This window comes from Periplaneta americana, chromosome 5, assembly GCF_040183065.1.
Source record: "Periplaneta americana isolate PAMFEO1 chromosome 5, P.americana_PAMFEO1_priV1, whole genome shotgun sequence".
NCBI lineage: Eukaryota > Metazoa > Arthropoda > Insecta > Blattodea > Blattidae > Periplaneta > Periplaneta americana.
In genome coordinates this window covers 51294147-51307105 of record NC_091121.1, presented here as the reverse complement: position 1 = coordinate 51307105, position 12959 = coordinate 51294147, and the positions used below count along the sequence as shown (strand labels likewise).

The window sequence follows — 12959 nt, the reverse complement described above, 5'->3', positions numbered from 1 at the left end:
GCTATCAAAAAGTCTGAAAGTTAGAATTTATGAAACAGTTATATTACCAGTTGTTCTGTATGGTTTGAAAATTGGACTCTCACTTTGAGAGAGGAACAGAGATTGAGTGTTAGAGAATAAGGTTCTTAGGAAATATTTGGGGCTAAGAGGAATGAAGTTACAGGAGAATGGAGAAAGTTACACAACGCAAAACTGCACGCATTGTATTCTTCACTTGACATAATTAGGAACATTAAATCCAGACGTTTGAGATGGGCAGGGCATGTAGCACATATGGGCGAATCCAGAAATGCATATAGAGTATTAGTTGGGAGACCGGAGGGAAAAATACCTTTGGGAAGACCGAGACGTAGATGGGAAGATAATATTAAAATGGATTTGAGGGAGGTGGGGTATGATGATAGAGGGTGGATTAATCTTGTACAGGATAGGGACCAATGGCGGGCTTATGTGAGGGTGGCAATGAACCTCCGGGTTCCTTAAAAGCCATTTGTAAGTAAGTATTATTATTATTATTATTATTATTATTATTATTACTACTACTACTATCATTATTATTATTATGTTAAGGAACTTCTTTCGTTTGGCAAGGGCTCTGTTAAACGTAATATATTAGAGGAAAATGACAGTGCATGTTTTGTGTCAATACTGTCGAAATGTGAAAAAATGACTGGAAGAACACAGTGTGCCATGCTCTTTATTTGAATTTCCGCTGCCGTGCATGTCATGCGCTTCAAAGTTATGATGAGGTCTGCAATCACTCTCGTGCTAGTTGCGAGTGATCATAAATAGGCCTACTTGTACCGCCATTTTTCATATGTGGTTGGTAGTAGATTAGTTTCCGATGTAGAGCACAATGTCCTACAAGTAAATGTCCTCCTTATAGTTAGCAGTAGCTTTCGCGTCATAGCAAAGACGTGTGACTGAATTTAGTTTCGCGGCAGAAAAACGACTTTATTTATGGCGATGTACAGTAGTGGCAAAAAAAACTGGACCGACCCTTGTAGCTGATTTCAGAGCCTTGTTCACTCCAGAGCACGATAGACTGATAACTAAGACTTTCGTGGTTCGAATACTGCCTGGAAAGAGAAACTTTTTTTGTTCCTTATTCAAATTTATTCGCAATACTTTTCGATTGCAGCGATATTTTACTATTTAATTAACTTATTATTCCCAGAACATGAATTTCACCAGCTTATTTTCTAATGGCTTTCGAAATGGGCTACGTCAGCAGTCGAAACTACAACAATTCCAATAGATTACTCGCTATCTTGTGAATGCTGGCGTGGCATGCGCAGTGGCTCATTTCGGGGACTTCGATTATTCCGTCGGTCCGGTTTTTTTGCCACTTCTGTACATCAACGTCGGTTAAAAAACGTAGTAACCAGGGTTAAAAAGTAACCGTGGTTAAAATGTAATTTCTGTGCACAATTCACAATAATTACCGATTACTTACACATGATTCACTGACACCTCATTTAACCAGGGTAAAGTCTGTGGTGGAATTTATAACACAGTTATATTACCGTTATTCCGTATGGTTGTGAGAACTTAGATTCTCACTTTGAGAGAGGAACAGAGGCTAAGCGTGTTCGAGAATAAGCTGCTTAGGAAAATATTTGGGCCTAAGAGGGATGAAGTTACAGGGGAATAGAGAAAGTTACACAACGCAGAACTTTACGCATTGTATTTTTCACCTAACATAATTATAAACATCAAATCCAGACGTTTGAGATGGGTAGTGCATGTAGCACATATGAGCGAATCCAGGAATGCATATAGAGTGTTAGTTGGGAGGCAGAAGGGAATAAGACCTTTGGGAAGCCCGAAACGTAGATGGGAGGATACTATTAAAATGAATTTGAGGGAGGTGGGATATGATGGTAGGAACTGGATTAATCTTGCTCAGGATAGGGACCGATGACTGGCTTATGTGAGGGCGGCAATGAACATTCGGGTTCTGTGAAAGCCATTTGTAGGTAATGTTACACTAACATATGTTGGTGCACGTGGCCACTAGACTATTATGTTCTCCTTCCAGAGTTTGGACCGGTCACAGTACAACCTTTCTGGCTCCCTGACTCTCCAGCACTGTTCAAATAATGTTATCCTTTTTGTTTCTTCTTTTCCTTTTTTTCTCTGGATTATAAACTTCTTTCCGTACGTACCGATTCTTCTGTGTCTGGCAAAATGTATTTTCTGGCTAGAATTTTTAGATGTTATATTTATTATAGGCCTATTATTAATTTCTTTCCATTTTTGTATCATAGTCCATATTTAGCTTTCTGTCATATGTATATTATATTTGCATCACTATGTTAAATTTCTCTTTTGCACATGCCTAACGCATAAGTAATTGTATTTTTATATGTTGTAATGTTAACTGATAATTTCGTAAGTCTTGTTATTATATCCAGAAACATTTGTTTTATTCTATTCGATTCTTAGTAGACGGTAAGACCATTGCTATTAAAATAATTGTTATTTGAAGACAAAAATTATTTGTAATTTACAAGCTGTGCAGAGATTTCCTCAGGCCACTGCATATTCTATTATTTCATTACTGAATACATTTTCATTCATCCATTCACGGTTACAAAAATAAGACGTATCCATTCGGTCCCGAGACCGCTGCAAGAATAGGCTAATCCTCATGAATGATTGATTAAATGTTCCCGTGTGGTGACTGAGAAAGAGAATAGTCCCACTGTGAGTTCATACAGATCGTAAAAGGCGATCAAATGAACACCCAGGGCTTGTGGGTATAGGTGGACTACTCTATTTTTGGGGGACATAAATACAGAGACCTGGTCCTCCAGGTTGGGGGTTGGTTCGTGGGGCTGACAACCCTACAACTGTAATTGTAGCCTCGGAATTGGATAAAACATCGGCAGCGAATTAAGCGACGTAACATGACGCGGATGACTTGGATGTTATGGGACGGTCGTTGACGGCAATAGAAGTGTACCCAAAAATAGGTGGATAGATGCGGTAACGATCGATTCTCAGAACTATCTCGGAAAAACTGCCTGGAGAAGATTAACACAGGACAGGGACAGTTGAAGGAAGAAAACTGATGAGGCTAAGGTTCGACTTTGGGTTGTGATGCCATCGTAGTAGTATAATGAATGAATAAATGAATGAATGAAATGAAAGAAAATGGGAGAAGAAACAATGAAAAGGTATGCCATCACAGATCTTTGCAAGGAAATTTGGGGCTGAGAGGAACTGAGTTCGAAGTCTGTTGTCCACTTGTCTAACTTCGATTTTCGCCTTTATGTTTGAAGGAACGTAAGAAAATTTTGAAGGAGAAAGCCAAAAATGGACATAATCTAATAGCTACCACATGAGGGGAGGAATATCACAAGCACGACCAAATAGCAGCAGTGAAAAATCATCGAAAATATTAAAACTGGGCAGAACGCGAGATGAGAGGGAGGCTGTTGCTATCCTCGCTAGACAAAGCATCTCAGTCCTTTTCCTGTGCGAGTAACACTCCAGTAGGCTCTAACTCGTCCTGCAATACTCAAGCTAACACGCAAAAACCACGGCTCTGATTTTCTGAAGGCTTTGATTTGGAAAATGTCGATGTAGGCCCATGTCCCGTTTCTTTTAGGGCTCATCCTGACATTTGTCTTAGCTTATGACAACAGGCAGAGGATAAGTTGTCTCAATTTAGGAAACTTACCAATTGGCTATGAGATGATCATCCTACGTTACTGCACATAACCGTTTTCGGACAGTCTCGCGAGTGGCTGCACTATAGAAAACTAGGCTGTGAAAATGAAACTGAAGTTGTCAAAAGAGACCTGAATCACGGTCACAGGATTATTATCAGAATATTGGGAATAATTGCGAGGAAAGGAGAAAGGTCCGTCCGATCGTCACGATCGCTGCATTCGTGATCGCGTCTGGTTTCTGTGATTTGTAAATTGCTCCATAGATTGCTTACAATCTCTTTCCAATCACGTTGTATTCACTTTTCTACTTGCCTAGTAGTGAAGCTCGGATGTTCGACATGTCGTATTTTTATTCAGGCTTTCATATTCAATACAAACTGGAATTTAGTATCAGCTAACCAAATTTACAACATTTTTATTTGGCTTGTAGACATTATATGAATGGTGAATTTGCAAAACGACTTAAGTCCACATTTTGGAGGTTTTGAGTTGAGAGCATGATTATGTTACTGTGTGCAAGGGGCATCGTTTAGTGGCAGAATGACTTTAATCCACGTCTTTTGTATAGTTTTTATTAGCAGCAGATTATTTGGTTAAGGGGCAAAACGACTTTAGTCCTGGACTTAAGTTGTTTTTCCTGTTAAGTACTGAAGAAACTTACATAATGTTATGTAATTTTAATTATACACTCCGCTGACAAATTGTTTTTTGTCTGTTGTCATTAACAATTCTTTCCGAACTTATCTCACGTTTACCATTCTATCCAGTGCATTCTTCAGTAGGCAGTTCTATTCAGCCAGTGACAAAATCGATTCCCTTTCTACTTCTTCATCATTTTCAGCGTCATTCTTTCTCCACACTTTTCAACACAGTGGTTTATCGCCGATCAATGAAACCAAAATTCAAGATATCCGTAAAATGCTTAAGTACATTCGTGATGAAGAAGATGTGAATACATTTTACGAAAACATTATAGCATAGGAGACGACAAAGAATTGTAAGATGAAACTAAGCTGTGGTCTCATTATAACACTCCTAAGAGTTGTCTGTGCTCTTGTGATTAACAAATTGTTCAAAATAATGTTGTTCAACAATTGCAATAATGTTATTTTATGATTTTGGTATAAATACATTTAGTTAAACATGTTTATGTGTCAGTAACCTAATAATTATGATGTAGGATTGAAGTTAATTTGCAGAACAACTTAAGTCTTGAAGGTAATTAAATTTTTTCGACCTGAAGAAGAATGCAAAAGTATGAATTTTTATAATAAAACTATTTCTCTTACATATAAAAAATTATATTGCAACAATATATGGTTCAGCGAGTCTAAAACAGTTTTTTTTATTTTCTTAAAACTACTTCTAGGGACTTAAGTCGTTTTTCAAATTCACCATTCATATTTAGAGCATTTTTGTATGTTTCAGGTCATATTTATAATTAAAATTAAGTTGAATATTTCGTTAAGCTTTCATACTTACCTACTGTACATAATCCCAGCCAGAGCGGAACAGAGCGCCTCTTATCGCTTGATTGACGTCACCGTATTAACAGAAAGTGTGATCAGATTTCTCAAATGTCAAGCACATAAACGTTTCACATTAAAACTAATCTTTCGATGCGTTATCGAAGATGCTCGAAGCTATAATTTTTCTGAAAACTTCTAAATATACATATACTGGGTGTTCATTTCAAAGTGTGTCATGACGTCACTGTTGTTGGGTCACCGATTTGAAGCGAGTTTCAGTTTATATGTTAGAGAAGTTGCCTATTATTTAAGGCGTTCTTCAATCTGAACTTGAGAACGTGTACGGTATAACTTGAACGTCGTAGCAACAGATGGCGGTCTGTACGGTCTGTGTGCTACCATAACCTCTTTCGAACTGTGTTTTGCGCCGGCAAGTCGTACGCAGGGTATTTGTTATCATCGGTTGCGTACGGTAACATTCCACAACACAAATCAAATGCTCCGTGTCCATGTTGACCGTCGAAGTTAATGTCAACAAATACGTAAGTAATCGTCTTAGCCCTCTCCCCATATCCCGACAGTACGTATTTCCAAACAGTTCACATTCCTGCCACTACCGGCGTTACCGTACGTATCGGCACGTACTCTTCAGAATGAACGCCGTACTTGCTAGCCAACTTCTCTGCCTCTTAGATTATACACCTGAGCTGCGGAAGTGTAGGAAGATTGAATTCTCTAGGCTCATCAGCTAGCCACATGAAGGCATACAGCGAGCCAAGACACATTTTGAACTGAACACCCAGTATTTTTGCAATAATTGTTGCAATACTTATTTTGTAAAATATAATTATGCATTAGATTACTTTTCCTTGCACTTATCTATCTATCTATCTATCTATCTATCTATCTATCTATCTATCTATCTATCTATCTATCTATCTATCTATCTATCTGTCTGTCTGTCTGTCTGTCTGTCTGTCTGTCTGTCTGTCTGTCTGTCTGTCTGTCTGTCTGTCTGTCTGTCTGTCTGTCTGTCTGTCTGTCTGTCTGCCTGCTTCTTCTTCTTCTTCTTCTTCTTCTTCTTCACCAGAACTTTTTCTCTATCGATTTTTCCTCACCACAGTAAACGTGTACGAAATATTCAATATTACGCAACATAAAACATGTTGGAAACAAATTGTGCCCGCAATACCCTTATTAGTGAAGCATCAGAGTTACACCACGGCTTCGGATTACCTCCCTCGATTGACCCACAAAAGAGATATGAATGCAAATTGTTGCCCAAGTAAGAGGAACCTCCTTTCATTCTTCGGCCAGCAGTTTGTTAAGGTTCTGTTATTACCGTTAGAACAATAGCAATCAAACTGGACCACGAAAACAACCCCAACTAACCATGGCAACATATCAGACAATAGCGTGCGGTAGGCGGAGTGGGCTACTGGTAATAACTCAAATCACTCTACAAGCTCTTTCAACTGAGGAATAAAGCAGATTAGCTACAGGACAGGGCCTCCAAATATCAAGCAAGACAACACGATTGTTTGTCGTACATCACGACCGGCTAGCCTTGCTCTTATGTTCTTTAAAATTAGTAACACTACCGTCACATAATCAGTATTTACAACAACAACAACAACAACAACAACAACAACAATAATAATAATAATAATAATAATAATAATAATAATAATAATAATAGATATCTTCTTCCGTCTCGAACTTTTCTTCCGTTCACCATTCCTTCCAGTGAATCCTTCAGTAGGCAGTTTCTTCTTAATAACATATATCAATATAATTAATTATTTATTCCGTCTTATGGCTTGAGCATTGATTATATATAAAACAAAACACTTATGTTTTACATCTTATTTAGTCTTAATACTAACGTTTTCACCCTTATAGGGCATCTTCGTGTACGAGATATAACAGATATCCATCTAAAATCAATTGAATCACTAAATTCGAAAAGGGAATAAGTCACCTTCAGTTAGTTCTGAGAAAAACACAAATAAGTTCTGCACACAGCGAAATATAAACAAATTGCATTGAAAATATTTCTATGAACCAATCATGACCACACAAGATATTTATGTAAAAAAATCGTATATTTCTCAATTTAACCTGCCCTATAGAAACAATTTTTGTGTGTGCACTTGTTCCGTTTTCATATCTAACGAAATGTATTGTAAAAAAATATTAAATTATCTCCATTATTCAAATCAAAAGCTTTATTGTATACCGATTTATGAACAACAGTAGAGTGTAGTACATAGAGACATTGAAAGCTTTCGGTTATTACATAAACCAAAAAAAAAAACTTTGTGTGGGGACTTGTTCCCCTTTCATATCTAACGAAATATATTGTACAAATATTAAACAAAATGTATCCGACAATATGTTGCATAGGCCTTTTCTACAGGCAGATTGAGAATAACATTTTTCCTTGACAAGAGCTCAAATGTATGAGAGATCAAACCATCAATGTTCTCATATGCCACAATTCTGCCAGGATATGAGCTCTCATACACACACATGAAATAATGTAAAATATTAAAATTTATCATTTTATGGGTGGGATGGTTCGTCCAATGGACTCTATTAAAAATGGATTCTTCTTAAAGTATCGTGGCCACCAAACTTTGTAGTTGGTAGTGACGTTCGAATCCAAGTAAGTGACTAAAATTTCCCAGAGAACTAGATTCAGCTATGAGCTTAGTGTAATCTATTGGTACGTACACTCTGTCTTCCCTTCGCAGCTTGCGCTTTATGACACCGAAATCCCTATCGCAGGGTAAGAAAGGGTGCCCATGTACTGGATAATACTGAACTATTTTACAGAACCTTCCAGTGGCAGCTAATGTTACTAAGAAACGAGCTACTGTGTGATTGCGATTTTGTTCTGGAGCACTGTCAGTAAATACATACAGATATTCCACATTATAGGAATATTGCTTTGAATGTAGTCATTCAAGAGAGTGCAAACCTCATTGGACCCTTTTCTGCCGAGACCCTCATGATACGAGTAGAATTGGGATTTTCCTGTTTTAAGAGTTTTTTATACCAAACACAAAACACCAGAGTTGTCTAAAGTAAAATATCTCTAGGACCGGAATGTGAGGCAACACTTTCTTCGTTTTGCAGGACTTGAAGAAGTACTATTTTCATCGTTTGACGCCATTTTACTCATGATACATATTTTTCCTCTAGATGGCAGGAACAGCAAACTTGAATTCCTTATGAGAAGGGAACAAGTCGTGGACTAAGCCCCTTTTCAAAGTAAACATGAAAACTAAAGTGTTGAAATCTAGACTAAGGAGATGCGGGACCTGTTTCCTTTTCATGCAGAATGAAAGAGCATGCCTAAATTAGTATGACTACAGTCTTAACTCATTTTTGCCAAAACTGTGACTTATTCCCTTTTCATATTTAGTGATTCAATTACAAAACTTTGCCTTACATTTGGAAATGACATAAATAGAGTGAAATATAACATAGTGACAATACTAATCATCCAAAACAACATTAAAAAAGATCATGTTAAATATTAAAAACATAATTAAAAGAACGTAAGCTTGCATAGCTATGAAGTAATACTGAATACGCAGTGTTGGCACACAAAGTAGATCTCAATACATTATTTTGTAAGTAAATTAATACCTTCATATGGCATTAATTTTCAATAGGCTATATTTCTCTAATATATCTATCATAGATATAAGTTTGTTTTTCAGATAGGAGAGCACAGAACACTTAACAAGAATTTTACCCGCTCCATCGAAATTAGCCAGTTCATATTTGCTTTTACGACTCTACATTTAGTAATATCAGGTTTATATATTTCTAGTAATTTATTGATTTTACTATGATCAGCACATTGATTACTACTCTCTGTATGCTTTTCTATTCACTTTCAACAAGTTATTGGCAACAGTACTATAGGCCTATATTTAGGACTACTTGTGTGTCAACACTGCGTATTCAGTATTACTTCATAGCTATGCAAGCTTACGTTCTTTTAATTTTGTTTTTAATATTTGATATGATCTTTTTTAATGTTGTTTTGGATGATTAGTATTGTCACTATGTTATATTTTACTCTATTTATGTCATTTCCAAATGTAAGGCAAAGTTTTGTAATTGATTTTAGATGGATATCTGTTATATCTCGTACCTGAAGATGCCCTATAAGGGTGAAAATGTTAGTATTAAGACTAAATAAGATGTAAAACATGTGTTTTGTTTTATATATAATCAATGCTCAAGCCTTAAGACGAAATAAATAATTAATTATATTGATATATGTTATTAACAAGGCGCTTAGCTGGCTACTCCTCAACATGAATTGTAAATTAGTTTCTTCTTAGCCAATGGCTCTTCTTCTTGCTCTTATTTTTCTGGTGTTCTTACTTTCAAAGAAAGTGTAAATCATTGTCTGTCACGTATTACACTAGTCAGACTTCAGATGTAAACAAAGAATTGTTTTTCCTCTGATACATATCATGAAGTGAGATGTACTACCTGATAATTAGAGCCCGAATGTTTAGGATTTATTTTGGTTATAATAGACAAGCATATAGGTACTAAAATAGTAAAAAAAGGCAGTGAAATAGGCATTTATTATTCATGGAAACAGACAAAAAAATAGACAAATACTTAATTATCTATCCCATACGGTACTCATTTTCTTTGGTAACATGTCACAACAAGATGCCTTTTTTTAAGTTGTCAACTGTCATAGTGAGCCGCCTGTGAGAGAGAACGTTTTTCATGGTGGAAAAAGATTTTCTACTTTTACTGAAGTGATTGGAGCAAACTTAAAACAACTTATTTCAGAAGGAAAGTCTCTACTTTCTTTCAGAGCTCGGGAAAAACTGACTGTGTATTGTCTCAAAGTGAGGGATGTGAGAAGGGATTAGAGACTTCAAAGTACGCGTAACTTGTGAGTGCAAGCGACAACAGTAACGGGACCTGGAGACTTGCTTTTAATATTGCTCTCATCCCCTTTCTTTCGCTGGTAAACTCCGAAGTGACCTGAGCACTGAGGTAAAATGACATAAAAGATGAAATCGGTAGGGGAGAAAAGTTTACGACTTCTTGGAAACGTATGTATTGCTGGAGAATAAGATTCTCAGCAAATATTTGTGTGAGGTGAATATATATTTTTAATTTATATAACCGTTCTTTTTTGTTTATATATATATATATATGTATATAATTTATGTGCGGTTTACTTTAAATGCATTAAAAATTTAGAAAATGTACAGTAACGACGTAAAAAGGCTAAAAAAAAGGCATTTAACCTTAAAATAGGCAGCAGAAGCTAAAATAGGCAAAAAAGGCAAAATAAAAATTGAGCCTATCGTCCATAAATGTGTGGAAACGTGTTTATCTCTACTAGGTCTTTCATACATACACTCAGTTTAAAAAATATATTTTGCCTAACATCCGGGCTCTACTGATAATATACTGTATGTACATGTCAGCCAGAACCTCAATCAATGTAATTAGCGACTTACAATATTCATGTAATATGCTTAAATTGATTTTCGCGTTCAAGCAAATGTGAAAGAGGAGATGTGAGATATTACACGATGACAGACATATTTTATTGTGACATTATCGCAAAAATTTGGTACTTTATTCAACATAAGAAAACGAAATTTAGAAAATTAAGGATATGCGAAATTTTAAGAAAATTATCTGTAGTAATGTCACGAGAGGTCTGAGATTTATCTGGGAAATCTCAGACCTCGAGTGGCATTTATTAGGACTATTTCGTGAATAAAATAAAAATGTAAATAATGTATCCCTAAAATTCGATCACAAAATGTTAATAATTGTTTATTAACGAATACTTAACCTATTCAGACATTCTGAAGTTAAAATACTCGTAGATGAATATCGATTACTGCAATAAAGAAATTCGATGTAATTATTCAGTAATGCCAATTGCGAAATACAGGTTTAACAATGTTAATTTACATGTACTGCACTTTTCTCTTATTATTAATAACATAAGTACATTTTCATTATCTGCTGAAATCATAATTTAATTTAACAGTAACAGTGGGGACAGCTATATACCAATGCTTATGTATTCACAGAGAGACATGTTGCTACACAGTGAAGCCATCTCTGTATAGATACGCCTAATTAAAACACGAATTTTATTACGCCATACGGAAGGCAGTTTGATGAAAAGACCTTATTATTACTATGCAAGGTTATTGGGTTTGATATGCGATGATGTTACATAAATTTGAACATCTGATTTTCTATTAATTGTTTCATTTCATTCACAAAATACAAATTTTATAGGCTACTTATAAGTTATGTTACCTGTGGGAGCAGTACCAATGTCAGCTGTGTCTTATTTCGACCGTTACTTACAATCAGTGCTACACGAAAGCATTTTTTATAGTTCGACAAACGCATTCTCGCTTTAGTGTGTAACGGAACTAAAGCTGCATCTACACAGTTCAATATTCCAATCGCGTATGCATGCACTCTGGGAAGAATATTGAAAGAATCAAGTTCAATTAAGATGCATGAAGATTTTGTATCTACATGGTGCGCCGTTTTGAACGTCGTCTTCACTGCGTAAATATATTAATTAATATTAAATATCAATCTTGCATTCATTGCTTTAAAGTTGAAAGAAAAGTTTAACCGTGTAGTTGCATCTTAATGTATTCATGATCATCAATTCACGGGGAAACAGTTGGCGACAACGACTAAACAAAAGAACGACCATGCGATAAATTGATAGCGATAAATCTAGCTGCAAAAATGATCGCAAAGTCTGACTGTGATTGGTTGGAATTTAAAATTTCATTACACTTCATTGGTCGAAAATGGAATGACGTCATATAAACGAAATAGTCACTATAAAAACACGGTTCTCCTGATGTCTGACCGTGAAGCTCTCTGAACTTGAAGGTCTCTGCGATGTAGGATGAATTAATTCTCAAAGAAATGGACCCTGGTCTGCTTACAGAGAGGCATCATCGCATCGCCCGACGATGAATACTACGTCATCAACCCGCTTCCTCGTCGGTTTCGTCGGCGATCCGCAGACGTGCCGCACGTGCTCGTGAGGTGGACACCGCCTGCACAGCGCCTGGACCAGGCTCTCCGCCCGCGGGCTGCGAAGAACCCCGCTGCTCGACGCAGGCGCTCCCCCGCCCTGCCGCCGGGTGCGCCCGTGCACGTGGAGACGGCCGTGTTCATCGACGAGGACCTGTTCCAGCACATGGCGCTCAACTTCCCGCAGGACACAGAACGCGAGCTGGTGCGTGTGGTGCTCGCCATGATCAACGCGGTGAGTACCACGCTGCCCTCCTTTGTGAACTAACAGCAGTTTTTATACATTTTTTGTTATCTCTGGCGATATATGAATCGGCCATTTGTAAAACCACATGAGACCACATTTTTACGGAAATACTATAGGAAGAACTATGGGTAGACGCATCATTTCCAGTCAAAACAACATGAGTCCGGTCATTACTAAGTATTCTATAAAATCTTAAAATATTGAGTTCTTTCAAAACCACATCAGTCCCGGACTCGTGTGGCTTTAACGCTTAACACCATGATGCAGCCATGACGCATTTGCTATCATGCACTTCTTTGTCAAGGTGTTGGACAGTGAGTGTAGTTCCAAGAGTTCTGTAGAAGAACAAATAATCAACAGTGTTCTATGAAAGTACCTGTACCAGATAGAATAGACATTTTTAATAAAACTACGTCATTTGAAAGTAAAAATAAACAAGATGTGTATCTGTGTACCTTCAAGGACTTGTAGAAGTGC

General features: G+C 36.8%; 1 protein-coding gene across 2 annotated transcripts in view; it reads left to right on the top strand.

The window, feature by feature from the left end:
* Positions 1–12959, top strand: part of LOC138699604 (A disintegrin and metalloproteinase with thrombospondin motifs adt-1-like) — a 261771-nt gene that overhangs the window by 212068 nt on the left and 36744 nt on the right. For both annotated transcript variants that reach the window (XM_069825618.1, XM_069825619.1), the window contains exon 4: positions 12147–12470. In XM_069825618.1, coding sequence (XP_069681719.1) covers positions 12147–12470 — 324 coding nt within the window. The remainder of the gene's footprint in view (positions 1–12146; positions 12471–12959) is intronic.